The following is a 20,831-nucleotide window of genomic DNA, read 5'->3' on the forward strand; positions in this document are numbered from 1 at the left end:
CGTATTCAGATACTGAACATTTCAGTTAAGCAAAAGAACATCTAATAATGGCATGTATCCAATTATGCAGCTGAAATCTGAATCATCATTTTCTCTTTCTTTGCCAGGTCTAAAGTTTTCCAGGCTGAACCACAACTGTCAACTCTGACTCATTTTCTTTGCGTCGCACTAATGTTTGTGCGTCAATGACCCATAGACTTCAATAGCGTCTCACTGGTAAAAGCCACCATTTTTGCTTTATCAGCAAAACCATTTAATCTCACTTATCTCAATCCTTAGAGGTTGACTTCTCTGCTCAATATCTGCATCAAATATAGGGAACTTGCTATCAGCATTGCGCACATATAAAAATGTAAATGAGAAAAAAAACATTGTTTTCCTTCATACAAAGACGCGATGCACCACTGCGCAGGAACGTTGTCTGTGCAGCTGCAGCTAATAATAATAGCATGTTCTTGTATAGCGCTGCTAGTTTTACGTAGCGCTTTACAGAGACATTTTACAGGCACAGGCCCTGCCCCGTGGAGCTAACAATCTATGTTTTTGGTGCCTGAGGCACAGGGAGATAAAGTGACTTGCCCAAGGTCACAAGGAGCCGACACCAGGAATTGAACCAGGCTCCCCTGCTTCAAACTCAGTGCCAGTCAGTGTCTTTACTCACTGAGCCGCCCCTTCTCCCTAATGTAACAAGCTTGTTAATTGGAGATGTTGATGATAGTAAAAGGGAAAGAAATAACGTGAAAAGACACCAAATTCAATTTCTTCTATTACAACCGTGCAGCTCTCCAAGTCCTCCTCTTGTTACCCCCCAAATCAATAAGTACATTGATGCTTTGAGCCACAGAATGAAAATGCCTCTTTTAGCGTCCCTTTAAATGCTTTTCAAGGTAATCAATTATTTTTACAGATACAGTACCAATAGTCTAACTTTTCCTAGATAAACATAGCACTGAGTAGCACTAATGACATCTAATTTCAGAGACAACACAAGCAATAACAAGCATTTGAGGGGAGCTGCACATTTTGTATTCTGAAACAAATTAAAGCATACACTGGTTTGTAAATGATGCGCGTTACATAATGCGCATCGATACTAGATTATATTACATCATCTTAAAAAAAAAAGACAGAAAATTGCAAACATTATCCAGCTCTCACTTGCAAAATGGGGAGTGTATACATTACTGGCATTATTTTGCACATGAGATCTGACTTGTCCTGCATGTGCCAATTGCTTTTGCATGAATTCAGCCAGCAGTAATAGCTTCTATGCAACAAGAGCCTGCAACAGAGGGGTTAATCTGCGCTCAGTTGCAAAATGAGGCCAAAAAGCCTATGTTTTGACCCCCACTCCATAACAAAATGCCACTGTGCATATCTGCTCACTTACCCTCCATAAGGAAGCCAAATCATATTTCCATCTCCAGCGTCGGGAAACAAGAAAAGCCGTTCAACAGCCAGTAACAAAAACCTTCTGAGAGAGTTAAATCTGCTACAGTAAGCTTAAATAAAGCAGAGCACGTGGCCCTCCAGTTTACTGCCTGCATTCATACTGTAGGCAGATGCTTCTGTTAAGTCAATGGCGTTGGGCTACTTCACTCAAAACCTTAATGCATTTGGCCACTGCTACTGACTCCGTGCCAGTGAGGGGTTTTATTTAGCCTTTTAAGAATTGCGGAACCCTTCTAAATTATATTTAGACTCAACGGTTGTAGTGGCTTAAAAAAAAGTAGCTGTATTGAGCATTACTTCAAAAAGATTCTAAATATTTTTAACATTGAGGACAAAAGCTACGTTGACTATATTTTAAAAATGATGATACAATATTTATACTTAGGAAGCAGAAAAGGGGGAGACTTCCTAATCCAAATCCCATTTTCTATCAATAGAAAAGGGAGCCATTGGTCTGTCAATAAAATTTGTAGTGGTACTCTGTGGTTTGATTGAAAAGTAGTGGTCCTCCCATCCGCACCTACTACCATCCCACTTGGACCACTGATTGCAACTTATGAGACCACTGGTTAGGATAGCTCCAATATCTTTCCAGGTACAAAGAAGTATGGAGAGATGTATGCTGGGCATTAGCCAAAGAGATAGGAAAAAGAATGAATGGGTTTGAAACCAAACAACAGTCTGTGACATCATCACAAGAGTCAAGAAATGAAAATGGCAGTAGGCCGGAGAGATCACAAAAAGAAATGACCATCGTTGGACAATGATGGTGCTCCACTTGATTTCAAGAGTGATTAAAAGACCAAGAAGATGCCCAAAAGTAAGAGGGGTACATGAAATCAGAAAATTTGTTGGAGCAACATGCAGAAGAAAGTCCGCAGTACCTGGAAAATCATTGGGGAGGCCTTCATACAGCAGTGGATAGACAAGAGCTGAAGATGATGAGAGATATAGATAGATAGTGATATATTATATATATATATATATATATATAAACCCAAAATGCCACGAAATATGATGTCATCAATTACAGTACATCACCGAAAGTCATTGCACCAATGCAGAGAACTAATGTGTGTCAATAAAGTGTGTTCACGAAAAAAAAAAAAAAAGGGGGGGAAAAGGAAAGTGCCAAACAAAGGGAGAACCAATAAACCAAACGATGCGAGGGTTTGTGACATGGATAAACATCAAACTGAAATAGTAAATTCCAGTACAAAGTTCTTATTTTGTTGTTAATCTTGCTGAAATATACTTGCGCCTGGCTGCATCCATGTATTAATCTTAATAGCGCCATTTTCGAGTATGTCCGAGTCTGCTTGCGATAGAATGAGGGATTTATGGAACAAGAGGGCGGAGTTACATTAGCATATGGGTGCAGGTCCAAGTATTAAAATAGGTGCAGTTTGTGTTCATTTTCTTGATGTTTTTCTGCGTTAGTTTTCACCGTCACTTTAAAGGTGACGTAACTCTTTTTTTAGAGCAGAATACTAGCGCAGTATCTGCCAAATTCTAAAACGGTAGAAGAATACTTCACACAGACAAAAATGCACATTTTCCGAGGCACTACTGCGCACATGTATTTCTACAAGTTACATATAGAAAAATCTCATGTAACAAAATTCTACCTGATACGAAAATGAAACATACTACTAGAGCCACCAATAGGGGGGGAGCGCCGAGCCGGGGAGCAAAGGGGGGCACGCCCTGGTGGTCCGATCACCTGGAGTCTGTCCCAACTTCATTTATCGGCTGCCTGGGTGGCCCCACTCCAGCTCCGTGTAGGGTCTATACAGACCAACAATCCCGCTCCATAGTTAGGGCCCGGGGAGGGGAGGGGTGGCAGAATGAGAGACGGGGTGAGAGAGAGGGGATGAGAGAGAGATTAGGGGGAGAGAAAGGAGAGAGTGGGGGAGAGTCCGAGGGTGAGAGGGCGAGAGTAGGGGGAGAGTGAGAGAAGATAGTGAGTGAGTGAGTGAGGGTTGGAGAGGGGGAGAGAGTAGGGGATTGAGGGGAGAGAAAGAGTGTAGGGAGTAAGGGAGGAGGGGGATTGAGAGAGAGTAGGGGGACAGTGAAAGAAAGGGGGAATAAAGAAAGAGAGGGGATATTGACAGAGAGAGGAGGGATAGTAAGAGAGAGGGAATAGAGAGAGAGGGGGAATAGAGAGAGGGGGGAGAGAGAGGGGGAATAGAGAGAGAGGGGGAATAGAGAGAGAGAGGGGAATAGAGAGAGAGAGAGGGGAATAGAGAGAGAGAGGGGAATAGAGAGAGAGAGGGGAATAGAGAGAGAGGGGAATAGAGAGAGAGAGGGAATAGAGAGAGAGGGGGAATAGAGAGAGGGGGGAGAGAGAGGGGGAATAGAGAGAGAGGGGGAATAGAGAGAGAGAGGGGAATAGAGAGAGAGAGAGGGGAATAGAGAGAGAGAGAGGGGAATCAAGAGAGAGAGAGGGGAATAGAGAGAGGGGAATAGAGAGAGAGAGGGGAATAGAGAGAGAGGGGAATAGAGAGAGAGAGAGGGGAATAGAGAGAGAGAGAGGGGAATAGAGAGAGAGAGAGGGAGAGAGAGAAAGGAGCAATAGTGAGAGAGAAGAGGAAAGAGTGGGAGAGAAGGGGGCCCTGTTCTGCGCTCAACAACCCAGAGCCCGGTGCAGGCTCTAGTCCAGGTGCCCAAGAAAGTTGCCGGGTGCCCTGCATACATATATGGGAAAGGGGAGTGATGTATAATAGCGCTAATGGGGATTACAAACAATTGACCCTACTCTAAGGGTGAGCCCTATGGTCGCAAGGCAGCCTGGTGGTAACCTGACAGTACAATCAGAATAAACAGCAAATAAACAAAAGAGATACCGGCGCCTAATGAGTCCAAAAATAATGGAATCCTGGATATCCAGTAGAAATAATTCCAGTTCCAAGGAAATCAACAGTCTCTGTATCTTGGGGTATTCAGATATGACTTGATGCAGTGGAAGTAGAACATGCAATGAAAAAAGAAATATTTAGTGCAACACAGTTAAACAATTTATACAGACATAATTGCAACTGGCTGACATAAACAGACAAAACAAACAGACACAACTAGACAAACAACACTTAAGCAAAGCTAATGATAAAAGTTATTTATTAAACTAGATGATAAAAAGGACAAATGGCTAACAGACCGCTCCGGTGGGTTAAAACCTAGATAACACTCACAGGACGGCTGCTGGTAGGAGGTGCAGATCGCCGTTTCCTGTATCTTCCACTGGAGATTGCCAGGTTCTGACGTCACATCCGGCAACGTCATTTCCGGTCCGCCACGAGGACGGCGTCACTTCCGGTTTTTGCCAGTAGAGAGACGCAGAAGGAATACAAGGCGTCTGAGGCACCCAGCGGATCCCCCACACGCGGTCACCAGCCCCCATTGGTACTATGCGAATTACCAGCAGCCGTCCTGTGAGTGTTATCTAGGTTTTAACCCACCGGAGCGGTCTGTTAGCCATTTGTCCTTTTTATCATCTAGTTTAATAAATAACTTTTATCATTAGCTTTGCTTAAGTGTTGTTTGTCTAGTTGTGTCTGTTTGTTTTGTCTGTTTATGTCAGCCAGTTGCAATTATGTCTGTATAAATTGTTTAACTGTGTTGCACTAAATATTTATTTTTTCATTGCATGTTCTACTTCCACTGCATCAAGTCATACCTGAATACCCCAAGATACAGAGACTGTTGATTTCCTTGGAACTGGAACTATTTCTACTGGATATCCAGGATTCCATTATTTTTGGACTCATTAGGCGCCTGCATATATATATGTCACGAAACCATGATAAAATGTATCAGGGTCACATGGGATGCAGCAGACTGAGGCGGTATACGCTGGAGCTTCACTGCGCGGACGAGCCAGAACCCATACAAACAGACAACACAATGTTATAAAGTTTTCATTCATGTGCAAGTATCTGGTCTTTAGACTAAAACTTATGCTATGGATGATGAAGCACAGGCTTCTTTCCTGAAGTGTTTTTGTTGAGTGATTTAAGAGCATACATTACTTTGTATCCTCGGCTACAACTCACAGAGATTTTTTTCTCACAGATGAACCTTGTAGATCTGGATGTGGTATATCCTCTAAAGAAGCTGCCTTACATCTTCAGTAATTAACTATTTGATCTGTTTCTGAAGAATCCCCTAACAACTCCATCTTTTGGGAAATTACTTTTATGTCCATTGGACTCTTATTTCCATACATCTGTATTCAGCTGGTATAATTTTTTACATTTATATTTATACACAACACTTATAATTGCGTGTCACACGGTACATTAATATTTCACTTAAGTTGCATTTTTCCATTTGGAAGATATAATTATATCACTATTAATTTATATCTAGTGAGTGCTTCTTTTTAGCTAGTTAGAGCACTTTTTACCAAAAAGTTCACTTAGGTTTAGCTTTATAATCATTCGCAGAGTTATCTGAGACACACACTTAATTTTATATTGTTATAAAGAATAGCTAGCGCTGATTATTTTCATGTATATGTGTGTGTGTATATATATATATATATATATATATATATATATATATATATATATACACTGTATATTATATATATATATACTGTATAAAGAAAAAGAAGAAAGCGCCCGGCCCATAGCGTGATACTGTTTCATTTTTATTATTAAAAATGAAAGGGAATTAGGCTCACTCACAAAGATCATAGATTTAAGAGCATATAGTGATAAATATCACCGTCGCTGGCAGAGGTCCAGATGGATTGACCAGATACAGTCCGCGGTATAGATGCCACACCAGACTCACTGAATCTTGGCTGCACCGATGGAGGGACTCCCTGTTTGATGAGAGCCCCAGAGACAGGCAGGATACAATGTGCTCCACGCACTGCCAGCCAGAAACAGCGGGAATCAGGACAGGCCAGCTTCCGGTCCACCAGTGATGACGTAATGTCACTGTGTTGTCGTCCTAACGCGTTTAGTCTCTGCGTGAGACTTTCTCAAAGGCCAATAGTGGCTTGCAATTTATAGCAGTGCATCCATTACTAACTACCACCACCCACAGGTAAATGAGCATGCTATCCTTGCTAAACCCTGCATCACTCACTGAATCATATCAGACATAATATCAATACATTACATATTAGTATAAATAATATTATACAAATTATAATTATAACCTTATAAACTTCAAACAAAATTATTCAAACACATTGTGGTTACACTTAATAGAGATGTACTATTTTTAGAGGACTACATTTAACTATTGAAAAAATGCATAATAAAAGATATCACAATTAAAATGAAATTAAATTAAGTTTAAACACATTAACCAAGATAAATTGTAGGAGTTTTAAACCGAGGTGAGGCTGTGTGGCGAGATATTAGATATCTGCTTATATGACATAATTAAATATGCCTAAACTATCATATATCTAGAATGTGGACATTCCTAGACTAATCAGTATGTCCAGTGATAATCCTCCCTAAAGGCTGACAGATGGACGGAGGGGGAGAATATGGATAAGGCCGAGGATCCAGAGCAAAACCAGGACCATCTTAACCTACTGAAAGATGGAAAAAGGACGAAAAAGAAAGGAGAAGGGTATATGTCATACAACTGTACTCATATCTAGGGTCTCATTGAACCCACCGGGGGCCAATGTAGCCAACCGTTAGATCCAATGAGTCTCCTGTCTGCAAAGCACCTTAAAACTGTCCCCTCCCAATGTAAATGGGGAAATATATTCTAAACCCGTGACCTTTAAGGTCTTGGGATCCTGATTATGGACCGTCTTAAAGTGCCTATTGTGACAGTTTAGGGGATTCCTTCCCCTCCATGTGTCCCTGGCGCTGCGCTTCCTCCTGCCTCTCATGTCCCTTCCTTGCCTCCACGTTCTGTTCTCCCTTCCTCCTCCCGCATCCGTCCCTCTGCGTCAGTCCGTGACACTCTCCCAGCGTCTGCGCGCGTTCCCCGCAGGGCACGCGCGCCTTCTAAGTCTCCTGTTTCCCTTTAAAATACTCCCTGCTCACGGTCCCCCTCTGCTCCCGCTCCGGTCCCCTTACCTTCTGCATGCTCCCCTCTGGTTCTTCCCCCGCCCTCGGCGGGCGCCCCTGCGGCGCGGCGCTCCGCGCGCCTCTTGACACAGCCTGTGCGCGCGCACTCTAACCTTACAGAGGGCGCGCGCACACGCTCCTCTTGTAGGCCTTCCCAGACCTCTGGCCCCTCCTCCCAGGCTGTTTAAGCTATCTCCCTCTCTGACTCACCTGTCTCCTCCTCCTCTCCTTCTCACCTATCCCTGCTGCCTCTCTCTCCACCCTCTGCTCCTCCTCTCTCTCCCATTGGTGTTCCATCCTTTATAACCCCTGTCTGTCCTCTAGTTCCTTGCTCTGCATAGTTCTTTGTGACCTCTGTGTGTGCAGTCCTATGCTTGGCTCTCCTGTGTTTTCCAGCTTCTGTTCCTGCTCCTGCTTACCCCTGGATTTCCCTGGCTTGACCTCTGCTTGTACTGGATTACCCTGCTCTCTCCTGCCCTTGAACCCTGCTTACGGACACAACCTTGCTGACTTCTGTTATCCCTGGACTCTGGCTTACGAACATTATGATCCTGCTCTCTGTACCCCTGAACTCTGGCACACGGACATCACAATCCTTACTCTGAATCCCAAGGCGTTGCAAGTATAACTAACCATCTTTCTACAGGCCCGGCAACGCCATACCACACTCCGGGCACACCCTCACTGCTGTGGGTACGTGGTAAAACCCTTCCCACCTCAGTACTGGGGACTGCCAGGTCGGCGGGCATACAGGCGTTACACCTATATATACTATGGGTCATTATTCCATTTAATATGTTCCTCCTATGTTCAAGGAATCGGGCACTAAGTGGGCGGATTATGCGGCCAACATATTGCTGGCCGCACCCACACGAAAGCACATAAATGACAAACAAACAGACAATTTATTTAACCTTTGACTTTAAAAATGTTGCCATTAGAATGTGAAACAGTCTTATTTGATACCGTCAAATACTTGCAGGGGTACAACGTGATCTGCCACACCTAGTATTGCCCGAAGCCTTGATACCGTTGTTGATTTTTACAGAGGGATCCCTAAGCCTAGTGGGAGCTAGAATGTGCATTATATTACGAGCTTTCCGAAACTTAACTGTTGCCCTATCAGGTAAAATTTAACCTAAATGGGGGACACACTTAAGGATCCCCCAATGTTTGTTCAATATATTACCTATGGCTCTCGAAGAGTTGTTATAACCCGTAATAAATCTTGGTGCCATAGTCTTTCCGGCATCGCTCCGAATGTTTGAGAAAGTAGAGACGACCTCTCTAAGGATTTAACTTTGTCAAGTGATTCCTGGATCAGCACCGAAGAGTAACCTTTTTCCTTGAACCTGCCTTCCAAAATATTTGATTGAATTAGAAAGTCACTTTCTCTGGAGCAGTTTCTCTTCATGCGGTGAAACTGCCCCCGAGGAATGTTGCTCAACCATCCCTTTGAGTGGCTGCTAGACGAGTGTACGTAATTTTTCACCGCCACAGATTTGAAATGAGTCTTAGTAACGATATTGAAATCAGAATCCGATCCCAATACCAAATCTAAAAATGTAATTGATGTTGGACTAATGTCGAAAGTGAACTTTAGTCCCAGGTCATTACAATCAAACGACTTGAGAATATCTTCAAGCCCATCCCAAATTATAACCAAACCATCAATGAAACGGCCATAGTACACGAGACCCGCCCCAAGCCTAGCGCACCGCCACACGGCACTCTCGTCCCAAAAGCCCCATGTACAAGTTTGCAAAGGTTACTCTTCGGAGCTGATCCAGGAATCACTAGACAAAGTTAAAATCCTTAGAGTGGTCGTCTCTACTGGCTAAATCAAGAGAGACATTTAATAGCAAGACTGGCTCAAACATTCGAACTGATGCCGGAAAGACTATGGCACCAAGATTTATTACGGGTTATAACAACTCCTCGAGAGCCATAGGTAATATATTGAACAAACATTGGGGGATCCTTAAGTGTCACCCCCATTTAGGTTCAATTTGCCCTGATATGGGGATATATATATACCCATACATACATAGACAGTGCACTGTGTTACTAAAGGGGTTAATAGAAACCCCTTCCCTCCCACGACGTTCAGTGTAACACAATCTAGTCCTATAGTAGAACTAACTGATTTGATAAACGCTTCAGTCCTATCAGTGCTCAGGTTGAATGAAGCCTGAATAATCACAGTTCAATTGTCACTAGCGATATCTGGAAATGAACATTACTTACAACAGGAGCTAGAGTAAAAGAAGCTACAGCCTGAATATGATCTAGTGTTTCCCTCTAGTGTCAACTCTGAAGCTGCCTGAGTCTCTCAGTGTGGTATATCATGTTTTTTTTTTTGAGTACACATATTATATCTATTATAAAACTATATTACTAAGATTGTAAGCTCTCTGGTTAAGGGATTCTCTTTCCTATTATCTGCTTTTATATTTGTTGCATTTATAGTGCTATTATCCCTGGTATTCAAGTAATATCTATGTAGTAAAGAACTGCATACATTGTTGCCGCTAAATAAATCAATATATAAATACATAAAGATGATTAATTTTTGGCAATGGAGTACCAATTTCAACACGGGTACTGAGCTCCCCTCAATGAGTTTCAATTCCCTTTTTATTTATTTATAAAAATGTTTTACCAGGAAGTAATACATTGTGAGTTACCTCTCGTTTTCAAGTATGTCCTGGGCACAGAGTTATACAAAATACATGGTCACATTAAAAGAACAGTGTTATACAGTCAATTCACAGACATTTCATGGACAGATAGAGTTGGAAAATTGGGTACCAGGGATAAAGAGAATGGAGACAAAAAACAGCGCACAACGCAAAATCGTGAAGTATGAAAGATACAAAAGTGTATTAAAATAAGGGTAAGTAATCTGCGTACATCAATGAGCTAGGATATAAGCATTGAGTGTGTAAAACACACAAGTTACCACTCTGCAACAGTTGGTTCAGGAGTCAGGAGTTTGTGTCCTTTGGCAGGCGTCCTTAGCATCAGCTGTGAAAACCTCCTTCACTCGGGCACCCCGGCAGTCAAGCATCGCCTCCAGGTGAATCCCCCCTCTGGTCAGCTGGGTCCTAGGCAATCCGGACGCTCCACAGCCTGCAGTCACGTTCTGGGGATCCCTGGATTAGGCGGTAGGGACTCAGGTGGTTCACGGTGCTGCTTGGTCAGTCCGGCCGCAAACGAAGGCAAGCTTGCTAACCGCAGTTACTCCAGTTCATTACACTTAGCGGTCCGTAGTATGGCGCTGGGGAGTGACGTCACGATCACGCTTGCAAAGCACATGGAAGTGGAACAAAGTCTCTAGAGTGCCCAATGTGCACACAATTGAATAGCAATAAAACACATAGGCCAAGGTATAATCCTACGCGTTTCGTAGAACAAACTACTTCATCAGGGAATAAAATTATCATTTGCCAGAGGCAATATATACCTCTCAAACACTTCTGATTGGTCAGCCAAATGACAAAAAATCAGTCAATCACCTGTGCAGTGTGGCAGTCAAAATGACTAGTGAAATACAGGTTAATAGAAAAAAACAGTAACAACAATTTTATTAACAATGAAACTTAAAATACAACCTTGCAAAAAAGTATTTAAAAAAAAATCTGTAATAAAAGAAACACATAATTAGCATGGTAATAATATGGTAAAAATAGCATTGTTAATAAAGTTGTTGTTACTGTTTGATGAAGTAGTTTGTTCTACGAAACGCGTAGGATTATACCTTGGCCTATGTGTTTTATTGCTATTCAATTGTGTGCACATTGGGCACTCTAGAGACTTTGTTCCACTTCCATGTGCTTTGCAAGCGTGATCGTGACGTCACTCCCCAGCGCCATACTACGGACCCCTAAGTGTAATGAACTGGAGTAACTACGGTTAGCAAGCTTGCCTTCGTTTGCGGCCGGACTGACCAAGCAGCACTGTGAACCACCTGAGTCCCTACCGCCTAATCCAGGGATCCCCAGAACGTGACTGCAGGCTGTGGAGCGTCCGGATTGCCTAGGACCCAGCTGACCAGAGGGGGGATTCATCTGGAGGCGATGCTTGACTGCCGGGGTGCCCGAGTGAAGGAGGTTTTCACAGCTGATGCTAAGGACGCCTGCCAAAGGACACGAACTCCTGACTCCTGAACCAACTGTTGCAGAGTGGTAACTTGTGTGTTTTACACACTCAATGCTTATATCCTAGCTCATTGATGTACGCAGATTACTTACCCTTATTTTAATACACTTTTGTATCTTTCATACTTCACGATTTTGCCTTGTGCGCTGTTTTTTGTCTCCATTCTCTTAGTACCTAGGGGGGTGCCGAGCCACCCCGTTTTATAGCAGCAGACGCTTTATGTACCACAGCATACGGTTATGTAAATTATTTTATTATATTCACACTGTGGGTATATGTGGTTTACCATTTGGTTTGATTTAGATGGGTAATTATCTATTTGAACACTGTTTTCACTAGTAGAGGTTGTTTTAGTTGCGCACAATATATTTTTCTTTTCACAAGGGATAAAGGACTTGTGAGTTTCTGATTGAAATAGAGCAGCTTTAACATCACTTTAACATCACCAAACGTCAGAGAATGGCTCACACCCTTTGGTTGCGCCAAAGGCTGCCTGCCTTTGGGGCAATGCAGGTGTACACTGGGGTGGTTGAGATTCAATGCAGCTGTGAACAAACAGTTCTTTGTGTCCTCTTGGCTCATTAATATTCCAATGGGTGGGGTTGACGTTCCACAAAGTACAAGCAAATGCTAACTCCTGTGCAGAGGGGAGCAGCTCTTGGGGAGCCCCATCACGCTGTTCGCATTTGGGGCAACGCAGGTGTACACTTTTGTTAACAAAGGGGTTAAGAGGGCTTTCATTTAATGTGCCTTTCTCTAAAAGCGCTTAGAACTTAAGACTCCTTCAATGTACCAAATTTTAGCCATATTGGGCTATTATTTTATGTTTAAAAAAAAGTAAAAACCCAGACACTGTTTTCGGCATCAGGACAGGCTGCATGAACGGACTGTAACTGCCTCACCGCTGGAGGATTATCGCTGTGGGGGTCCAATCCAGAAGCACAGACACCCTGCAGTGTGACTGCAACAGAACTATCTCCGGAGCTGCGACTTTAAGCCTTTTCAGCTGCGGCTCTGGAGACAGTAACTCTTGCGACATCTGTACGTAGTATATGATGCCTTAAATTGGACCAACAATAGTTTATGGTGTAGAAGCTTTCAAACCTCACAGGGTCCTTCTTCAAGCATTTCACATCAATATGCTGTGAGACTACAAGATATGCGTACTATTCATCGTAAAGGAACTGATCTCTTCTCCAGCACAGGAAAGCAGTTTCACGGCATATTGAATAAGTCATGGATATTAATATCTGCGCACAGAGACATTAGCGGGACCTTTTTTCCCACTCTTGTGGTATTTGCCATTCTGTAACACAGTTATTACTAACAATGAAAGAAACTTCTTTAAACGTTTTGCATGAACACTAAGGAAAAACTGATCTAAATCCCTAATTATAAAGGAGCAGCTTCCCGTATGCCCCGTCCCCCACATTTTTTTAATGTATTTTTTTAATGGATGGGAAGCTGAACCGCATTTATTTCAGCTCCGGTGCCCCTTCGTTCCCAAGATATTTAACCGGGAAAGATATGACTGACACCTCCTTGTACTTAAATCCCCTGCGTCACACGGGCCAATACAAAGCAAGTTGATGTTGCGGCTTTAGGCTGGGGCCATAGAGGGGGGGAGCAGTGCTGAGGCGCGCTGACGCTGAGGCTCGCCTGCTGAAGCTGTGCGATTTCATGCACATGCAGGCGAGCCAGCGGGTGCGATCGGGAGGCGGGGGGAGGTGGTGGGAGGCGGGGCAGTGACGTCGCTGGGCCAATCGCCCGCGACGCACTGACGTCAACATCACGGCGCCGACGTCACGGCGCTGTGACGTTGACGCTGCTTCACGCTGATTGGATGTTTTCAGCCGACAGCGCGCTGAAAAACAGTTTGGCTGTCTGCTGAAAAATCCAACTCGTCAGCACGCCTGCGGACGCTCGCGTGAGCCCCCTCTCAAGGCATCCTCATTGAGGATGCAGGGGCTCAGCGCGGAGCATCCGCACGCCTCAGCGCTGCTTGTCCTTCTATAGACGCAGCCTTATATTGGCCCGCCTCACGTGGGAGATTTTGCGTTACCTGCATTGGTAAGTATCTTGCTAAGTAGAGCTGAAAATAGTACGTCAGCTCCGGTGTCTCCTGCTTCACAGACGTAAAATAAGGGGGAGAGGGGGTAAAAAAAGACCTCTTCTTGCTTCTTTGCTTAATGCCCTGATTCCTATTTTTGACTTGTATACTGTAAGGCGCGTAGCATCGATAGAAACACAGGTTACAATGGCAGCCGTGTATAACAGAATCTGTTCATTTCTGAGTTTGTTTTTGTACATTTGAATATACTGTACCGGCCAAGCTCAGTCTAAAGCTGGCCGGGAGCTGGCCGGGAGCTGGCCGGGAGCTGGCCGGGAGCTGGCCGGGAGCTGGCCGGGAGCTGGCCGGGAGCTGGCCGGGATCGTAGCAGGCTAGCCGCGGGTCCGCTCTCCGTTTAAAAACGGATTTTCCAGCGCGGCGGCCGCTTCAGTAGATAAGCGCTAATGGCGCTTACTATTGAAAGCGCCCAAGGCGCCGGAAAACTGGCAGAAACCAACCCGGTTTCGGCCATAGACAGCCCGCGCGCCTCCCGCACTATTGTTCAAACTGCGGTGGCGGCCGCATTAGAGTCAGCTCGGCCGCCACTGTACACGTGTAAATCTGTGCATAATTTTTAATATATATCTGAACATAAGTGCCTACAGAAGTTAGTTTTGATGCATTACTCCATTTTCTTCGTGCTACGGTGTCACGTGTAAGAGTGTTATCCAAAAAGGTGTACACTTTACAGACTTTTTGGTGAAATATAGAAATATGTGTCATGTAACTCCTCCCTAACTCCATCTACTGACACTCCCTAAATCCCAAAGACCTTGATACATAGACGGTAAAAATGTGCAAACGTCGAAAATTACGCGATTTGTGCTGTTTTCGGTCCAACTTGCCAGGATACATCACCCTTAAGTGCATCAGTGTATTAATGCATCTAGTGTGTGTGCAATCGGGGTGTGCAATTGGTGTGTGTGCAATCGGTGTGTGTGCAATCGGTGTGTGTGCAATCGGTGTGTGTGCAATCGGTGTGTGTGCAATCGGTGTGTGTGCAATCGGTGTGTGTGCAATCGGTGTGTGTGCAATCGGTGTGTGTGCAATCGGTGTGTGTGCAATCGGTGTGTGTGTACAGATCTATCAATGGCCCCCTGCTCCTGACCTCGGGAGCAGGGGATTCAGAGTCTGCCAGGGGAGCTAAAACTCAAGCGGACATGGTTTAGGCTACGTCCACGCTGCTGCTGACCGAGCTTTGGCGGTCAGCACAATCAATGAAAAAATTTACAGCCACGCTCACGCGCGCGCCGTGCATGTACGCTCATGGGCGCTAGGCGCTTGCTGAGACAGATAAAATTGAGTTTGATGCACACTCAAGGGTCACATGACCTCCTCAGCCAATCAGTGCCAGTCACTGTTAGGCCACGCCCCCCTCATTTACCAAAAAAGTTGCCAGACAGCCAAACGCTCATGCTTGGAAAGTTAGCGATGTCACCACTCAAGCATGAGCGCGGTCAGCGGCACGGGGGACGCAGCCTTAGGTCTCAGGGTCTCCCATTAGTGCGAGATTTATCTTATTCTGAATGAGACCATGAGACAGAGCCCTAACGTGTGCAAAGCAAATTGCGTGAGTACTGTATTGAGAGGGCTGTGTGAATCAGTGTGTATACTGTGTATCAGTGTGCATAGTCCGTGGTCGGTGTGTATATCAGTATGTCTGTACATGTATGAGTGCATCTCTGTGTGTTTGGGAATTTGTGCAGTGGTTAAACAGCATCAAGTGCTGACATTTAGGGGCACCATTAACCCTTCCCATCCAAGTGTCAGAAGCCCATTCCTGGCAGCCAAGGAGTTAAAATCTGAGTTTACAGACAATTTTTCCCAATACTGCAACCAGATCAAACGTTATATGTCTCTGAAAATGGAAAAACTCAGTACTATACATAAAATGTCATAATCATAATTATTGCATGCCTTCCAAAGGTGCTAATACATAGCAGACATATATGGCAGGAAAGGGTTACGGGGCAGTTCCACTGATCAGACATAGGACAATCTAAGCAATTTACTATTCCACCTGACTATATAAAAAAAATTAACGCTTCATTGATTTTTTTTTTTTTACTGAAACATCTGTTCTATTTGATTATCATTTATTGTCCTAAATGTACAGTATGGCTGTTTGGTTAAAATTACATACCACAAACATTCAGGGTTAAACTCTATATACTCTGAAGCAGACGTTGATGTCAATGAAAATGATTTTGCTGAAAGCAGCCTGCTTTGGAGTATATACAATGTACCCATTAAAAGGTGCACAACTTCTCAGTGTAGGAGGAGGTGATGTGAGCAGTTTTAGAAAAAAAATAAATGCCACATAAGAGCGTAAAAAGCTTCCAAAATACACATTTTTTATAAAAATAAAAAATATTAATAAAATGTAAATGAATAAATTAAACTAGATAAAATTCCATTTAGTTCTACATGGGATTGATCCTTTAACACCAAAGTCCTAATTAGCACCAAATTGAACTGATGGCAGTGATATGTTTAAAAGCCTTCACTTAAATTATAGACTCCTTTAAAAATACTAAATGAGACTTAGTATACAAGTATTATTAAATCATTTTCTCTTTATCCCGGAAGTATTATAACTGGCAAGTGTGATGGGTTTACTGTCCTTATCTCTTGCATATTATGCCCTTGTCTTTACAGTTGATTACTTGACATGCAGGGAGAGTGCATAAATCTAAGTATTTTATCAATAATGAGCACTAACTGTTGACCAACATCTTGAAATGTAAAACAGCTAATAATCATTTTCTTATATAGTGCTAACAATGTACAGCATTTTGTAGAGCCTGGTGGCATAGGGAGATAAAGCAACTTGCCCATCGTCCCACTGACACTGGGATTCAAAACAGGGTCCTCCACTTCGTACACAGTGACATTACTGTCGCACTCAGTGGGGGTGTATTGAGATCCCCCCCATACTTGGTCCCCTAGCTAAAAACTAATAATCCTTTTGCTACTAAGGAGTCAGCAGCAGCAACAGGGTTTTAAACACATCACTGTCACTACTGTAGTTCAATGTGGTCCTGTATGGGACGGTACCTATAGATAGACAGATGCATGGGGAGGCAGCTTGTTCTTTACCTGTCTCGGTTACGTGCAGCTTCTGGTCTGACGGCTGCAGCAGCAGCAGAAAGTCTCTGCAAGTTTCCAGCCCCAGCCCGGGCGCTCTCTGCTTGCAAAGGTCTCTGACGATGTGCACCGCCTTGTGACACAGGTTTGCATCTTCTCCCGTTGCCGTACTCATTTCACACGCAGCATCTCTCCTCTGGCTTCTCCTCTCCCTGTCCTTCCACCCCACCAGGAGGGAGACCAATAATAACAAATACAAAAATCAACAATTCATATTTTTAAAACACACTTCTGACATAGGATTTAAATGACCCGGTTCTAAGCCTGGGCAATTCTCTCCTGTGAAATCCACACGGACTCCAGGTATTAACCCTTCCTTGGCGTTCACAGAGAGTCTGATTGTTGCCTTATTGCCTGAGATCAGATGCCTCATTTGCTGCCGAGGCGGTTCCCAGGCTGAGATCCTCCCCCTGAACTGTTTCATTCTTTAATGCTACAATGTTTTCTCTGAAGCAGCAGAGCAAAAGGCTGTTAACCCATTCAGAGTGCAGCTGTGTTGCTGCTGGCTTCAAGTGGACGCTCAGCAGCTCTATATAAATAGCCATCAATCATTCACCAAGGCATCTTTTGAATTGTTTGGTTCTGTAGGATAATATAACAATATTGCACTGTGAAAGGCAACAGATATTGGTGTAGGACATTTGCTCACAACTGTTTCACCGCAACTCCCCACCACGGCCACTTCGCCGCTAAGGTAAGTACCTAAACCCCCTACCGTAAACCCGCCTACCCTAATTAAGCCTTTATCCTAAGCACTAAAACCCCTTAAATTAACTCCCGACCCTAAACAGTAATATAACTTACCGTAGAAGCGGCCGGCGGCAGATCGGCTGCGGCTAACGGTCCGTCTGTGGCTGAGTATTAAGCCTAATTACAGCTCAGAAGTGCTGTGTTAAGGCACAGTTGGTCTCTGCAACTGCACTAGGAATTGAAGGCGGTGAGTAATCTTAAAAAGACAATGTCTATTCGAATCAAAGTGTACTTATGGCAGTGACATGTTTAAGGGGTCGCATCTGGATGATTGATGTCTTTCTTACCCAAATCTGACATCTACAAGAATTTTACAATATTTTTTAAAGTTAGTTTGTAAACATGTTGAGCTGAGACTTGTGAGAGGTTTACTTTCCTCTGGCTGATGATCTGTTTTGTCTGATGTCACTGTGTAATCAACACGTGTTTGTACAGGTAAAACCTGTAATTAATTCCCCAAACAATGAAAGCATCAAAATCCTTGCTATTACCACGGTTAGATTTTCTTAGAGAAACCAATTATACTGTTAAATTCTTTACAAAAGGATGTTTTCTGTTCAGTTATGTGGGATTTCACCTTTAATAGAATGGCAAAGCAATACTGTTTATATGTACTGTACAGAGAGAGAAGGATAATGACCTCAATTGCCCATTTGACTTGTGTCCATCTCCCCCTCCCCCCACATACCTTCCAGCCTTTCATTCCTACACACAAAACATTAAGACACAATTGTGGGTGAAAATGGTCAGCGTTTTATTAATAATTATACATAAATTAATAGGACTGTGACAGTAGGGGGTAACCAGGTTCTCAAATAAAGGTTAAGCCCATTTTTGGTTACCCCTGATCCGAGTATAAGGGTTCAAGAAGACAGGTGGCTCTTGAGCCCAGTAACAACGTATGCTTCAACTGTACTTTGCACAATTTAAGTATTTTTGGTGTTTTTACCGTTCCAGACACACCAGCTAGCAGGGATTGCTGAGGGCGAGTTTCAAGGGAGATTTTGCGGAGGAATTGTTGTCCGAATGTGCCTAGGTAGTCGGGGTCTGGAGTTGTAAGTTCCCCATAAAATGTACCCGTGAATCATGTCTGATTCTCGGATACATGTAGGCACATTGTCCCGGCAATATCTCCCCTTTTAAACGCAAGCGCGACTCACCACTAGGGTACCCTGCTTCAGCAAAGCCCAGAAAGGTGAGGTGCCCCAACCATAGATAAGGTTGTGGGGGGACTCTCGGAGTCCAAACTAAGTCCCAAAAGATACAGTAGTGTAAGGGTGTAGGAGATGTGTGCAGAGGTATGCAAGGGAGACCATTTTTAAGGTGAAACTAAAATAAGGCTTTATTGCGCCTGCTCCTTTAACACAGCGAAACATTCAAACTAAACAAAATAAAGGCCTACTCCGCTTTGGAGAATATCTATACCTTTACTCCAGCCCTCTCTAACTGGGTGGGTGACTAAGCAAATTATATATATATATATATATATATATATATACAGTGTTTGACAATTGTATACATTTACTCGCCTGGGGCGGGTGGATTTAACCCCCGGGCGAGTAACTATTGGCCCAAGCAGCACACGTGTTTTTTTTTTTAAATTCCCCCGTTCGCGCTGAAATTTCCCTGCTCGCGCTGAAAAAAAAAAAAAAAACTCCCCTACCTGACTCCTGATTGGCGCGCGCTCCAGGCTTTGTGGGCGCGCGGCCAGGCTCTATATGAGCCCGCCCCCAACGAGCGGCCATTCTGCCTGGAGATCTGTTGGAGGGTAAGTACTCTCCATGCTGCGGCCCCTCTGCTCCTTCCCTGCGATCCCCCTGGTCCCCACATGGCTCCCTACTCCCCACCGCGGAAGCTCTCCTGTCCCCTGCTCCTGTCCCATTCCCCTGCTCCTGTCCCCTCCTCCTGTCCCCTCCTCCTGCTCCTGTCCCCTGCTCCTGTCCCCTGTCCCCTCCTCCTGCTCCCTTCCCCTCTTCCTGCTCCTGTCCCCTTCCCCTCCTCCTGTCCCCTTCCCCTCGATCCACCGATCGATGTCAGGGGCGGGAGGTCCCCGCTGCTGCAGCCCGGTTGGCTTGCGGTGGGGGGGGGGGCTCGGCCCTCACCACGTGCCTCCCATGCGTCCCCTACCTTCATGATGGCGCAGCCGCCGCATGAGGTGGGGGGATGTCGGCCTGGCCCCCCCCCCCACCACGAGCATCATGCCGCCGCGGGCTGGGGGGGAAGAAGCAGCCTGCAGCTTGGCCAGGCACTGTGACATGCCGGCGAGGGGAGCAGGGCAGTGGCGGCCATGGCGGGGCTGACTGTCACCTCGGGCGCCCAGTGGGGGATACCTCGCCACGTGCCTCCCACCCACCCTGCTGATTGGGGAGGGGGGGATGTCGGCCTGCCCCCCACACGAGCGGGAGATGGGCGCGGGTGGGTGGGGGATTTGCGTGGTGCTGGTCGCGGCCTTTCCTCCCCTGTGTGTGTGTGAGAATGTGTATGTGTGTGTGTGTGGGAGAATGTGTGTGTGTGTGAATGAATGTATGTGTGTATGGGAGTATGTGTATGTGTGTGACACCAGAGGTCCCCCCCAGTCAGTAACCCCCCCCCAGTCAGTAACCCCCCCCAGTCAGTAACCCCCCCCCCAGTCAGTCACCCCCCCAGTCAGTAACCTTCCCCCCAGTCAGTCAGTCACCCCCCCCTGTCAGTCACCCCCCAGTCAGTGTCAGTCACCCCCCCAACCCCAGTCAGTGTCAGTCACCCCCCACCCCCAGTCAGTGTCAGTCACCCCCCACCCCCAGTCAGTGTCAGTCACCCCCCACCCCCAGTCAGTGTCAGTCACCCCCCCACCCCGTCAGTGTCAGTCACCCCCCCACCCCCAGTCAGTGTCAGTCACCCCCCCAACCCCAGTCAGTGTTAGTCACCCCCCCACCCCCAGTCAGTGTCAGTCACCCCCCCACCCCCAGTCAGTGTCAGTCACCCCCCCACCCCCAGTCAGTGTCAGTCACCCCCCACCCCCAGTCAGTGTCAGTCACCCCCCACCCCCAGTCAGTGTCAGTCACCCCCCCACCCCGTCAGTGTCAGTCACCCCCCACCCCCAGTCAGTGTCAGTCACCCCCCCAACCCCAGTCAGTGTCAGTCACCCCCCCACCCCCAGTCAGTGTCAGTCACCCCCCCACCCC

The 20,831-nt window shown here is 45.3% G+C and overlaps 1 protein-coding gene across 2 annotated transcripts in view; it reads right to left on the reverse strand.

The window, feature by feature from the left end:
* SYT6 (synaptotagmin 6) overlaps positions 1 to 17,317 on the reverse strand; it is a 335,617-nt gene extending 318,300 nt beyond the window's left edge. The window contains exon 1 of one of the 2 annotated variants that reach the window (XM_075615333.1): positions 16,870 to 17,317. In XM_075615333.1, the coding sequence (XP_075471448.1) occupies positions 16,870 to 17,032 (163 nt within the window). In that variant the 5' untranslated portion in view covers positions 17,033 to 17,317. Of the gene's footprint in view, positions 1 to 1,390; positions 1,568 to 16,869 lie in introns of those variants that run through there. The other variant, XM_075615334.1, reaches the window with a different exon arrangement.
* Between the last annotated feature and the right edge of the window lie 3,514 nt (positions 17,318 to 20,831).

The sequence above is a fragment of the Ascaphus truei genome, chromosome 9 (assembly GCF_040206685.1).
Source record: "Ascaphus truei isolate aAscTru1 chromosome 9, aAscTru1.hap1, whole genome shotgun sequence".
In the NCBI taxonomy this organism is placed as follows: Eukaryota; Metazoa; Chordata; class Amphibia; order Anura; family Ascaphidae; genus Ascaphus; species Ascaphus truei.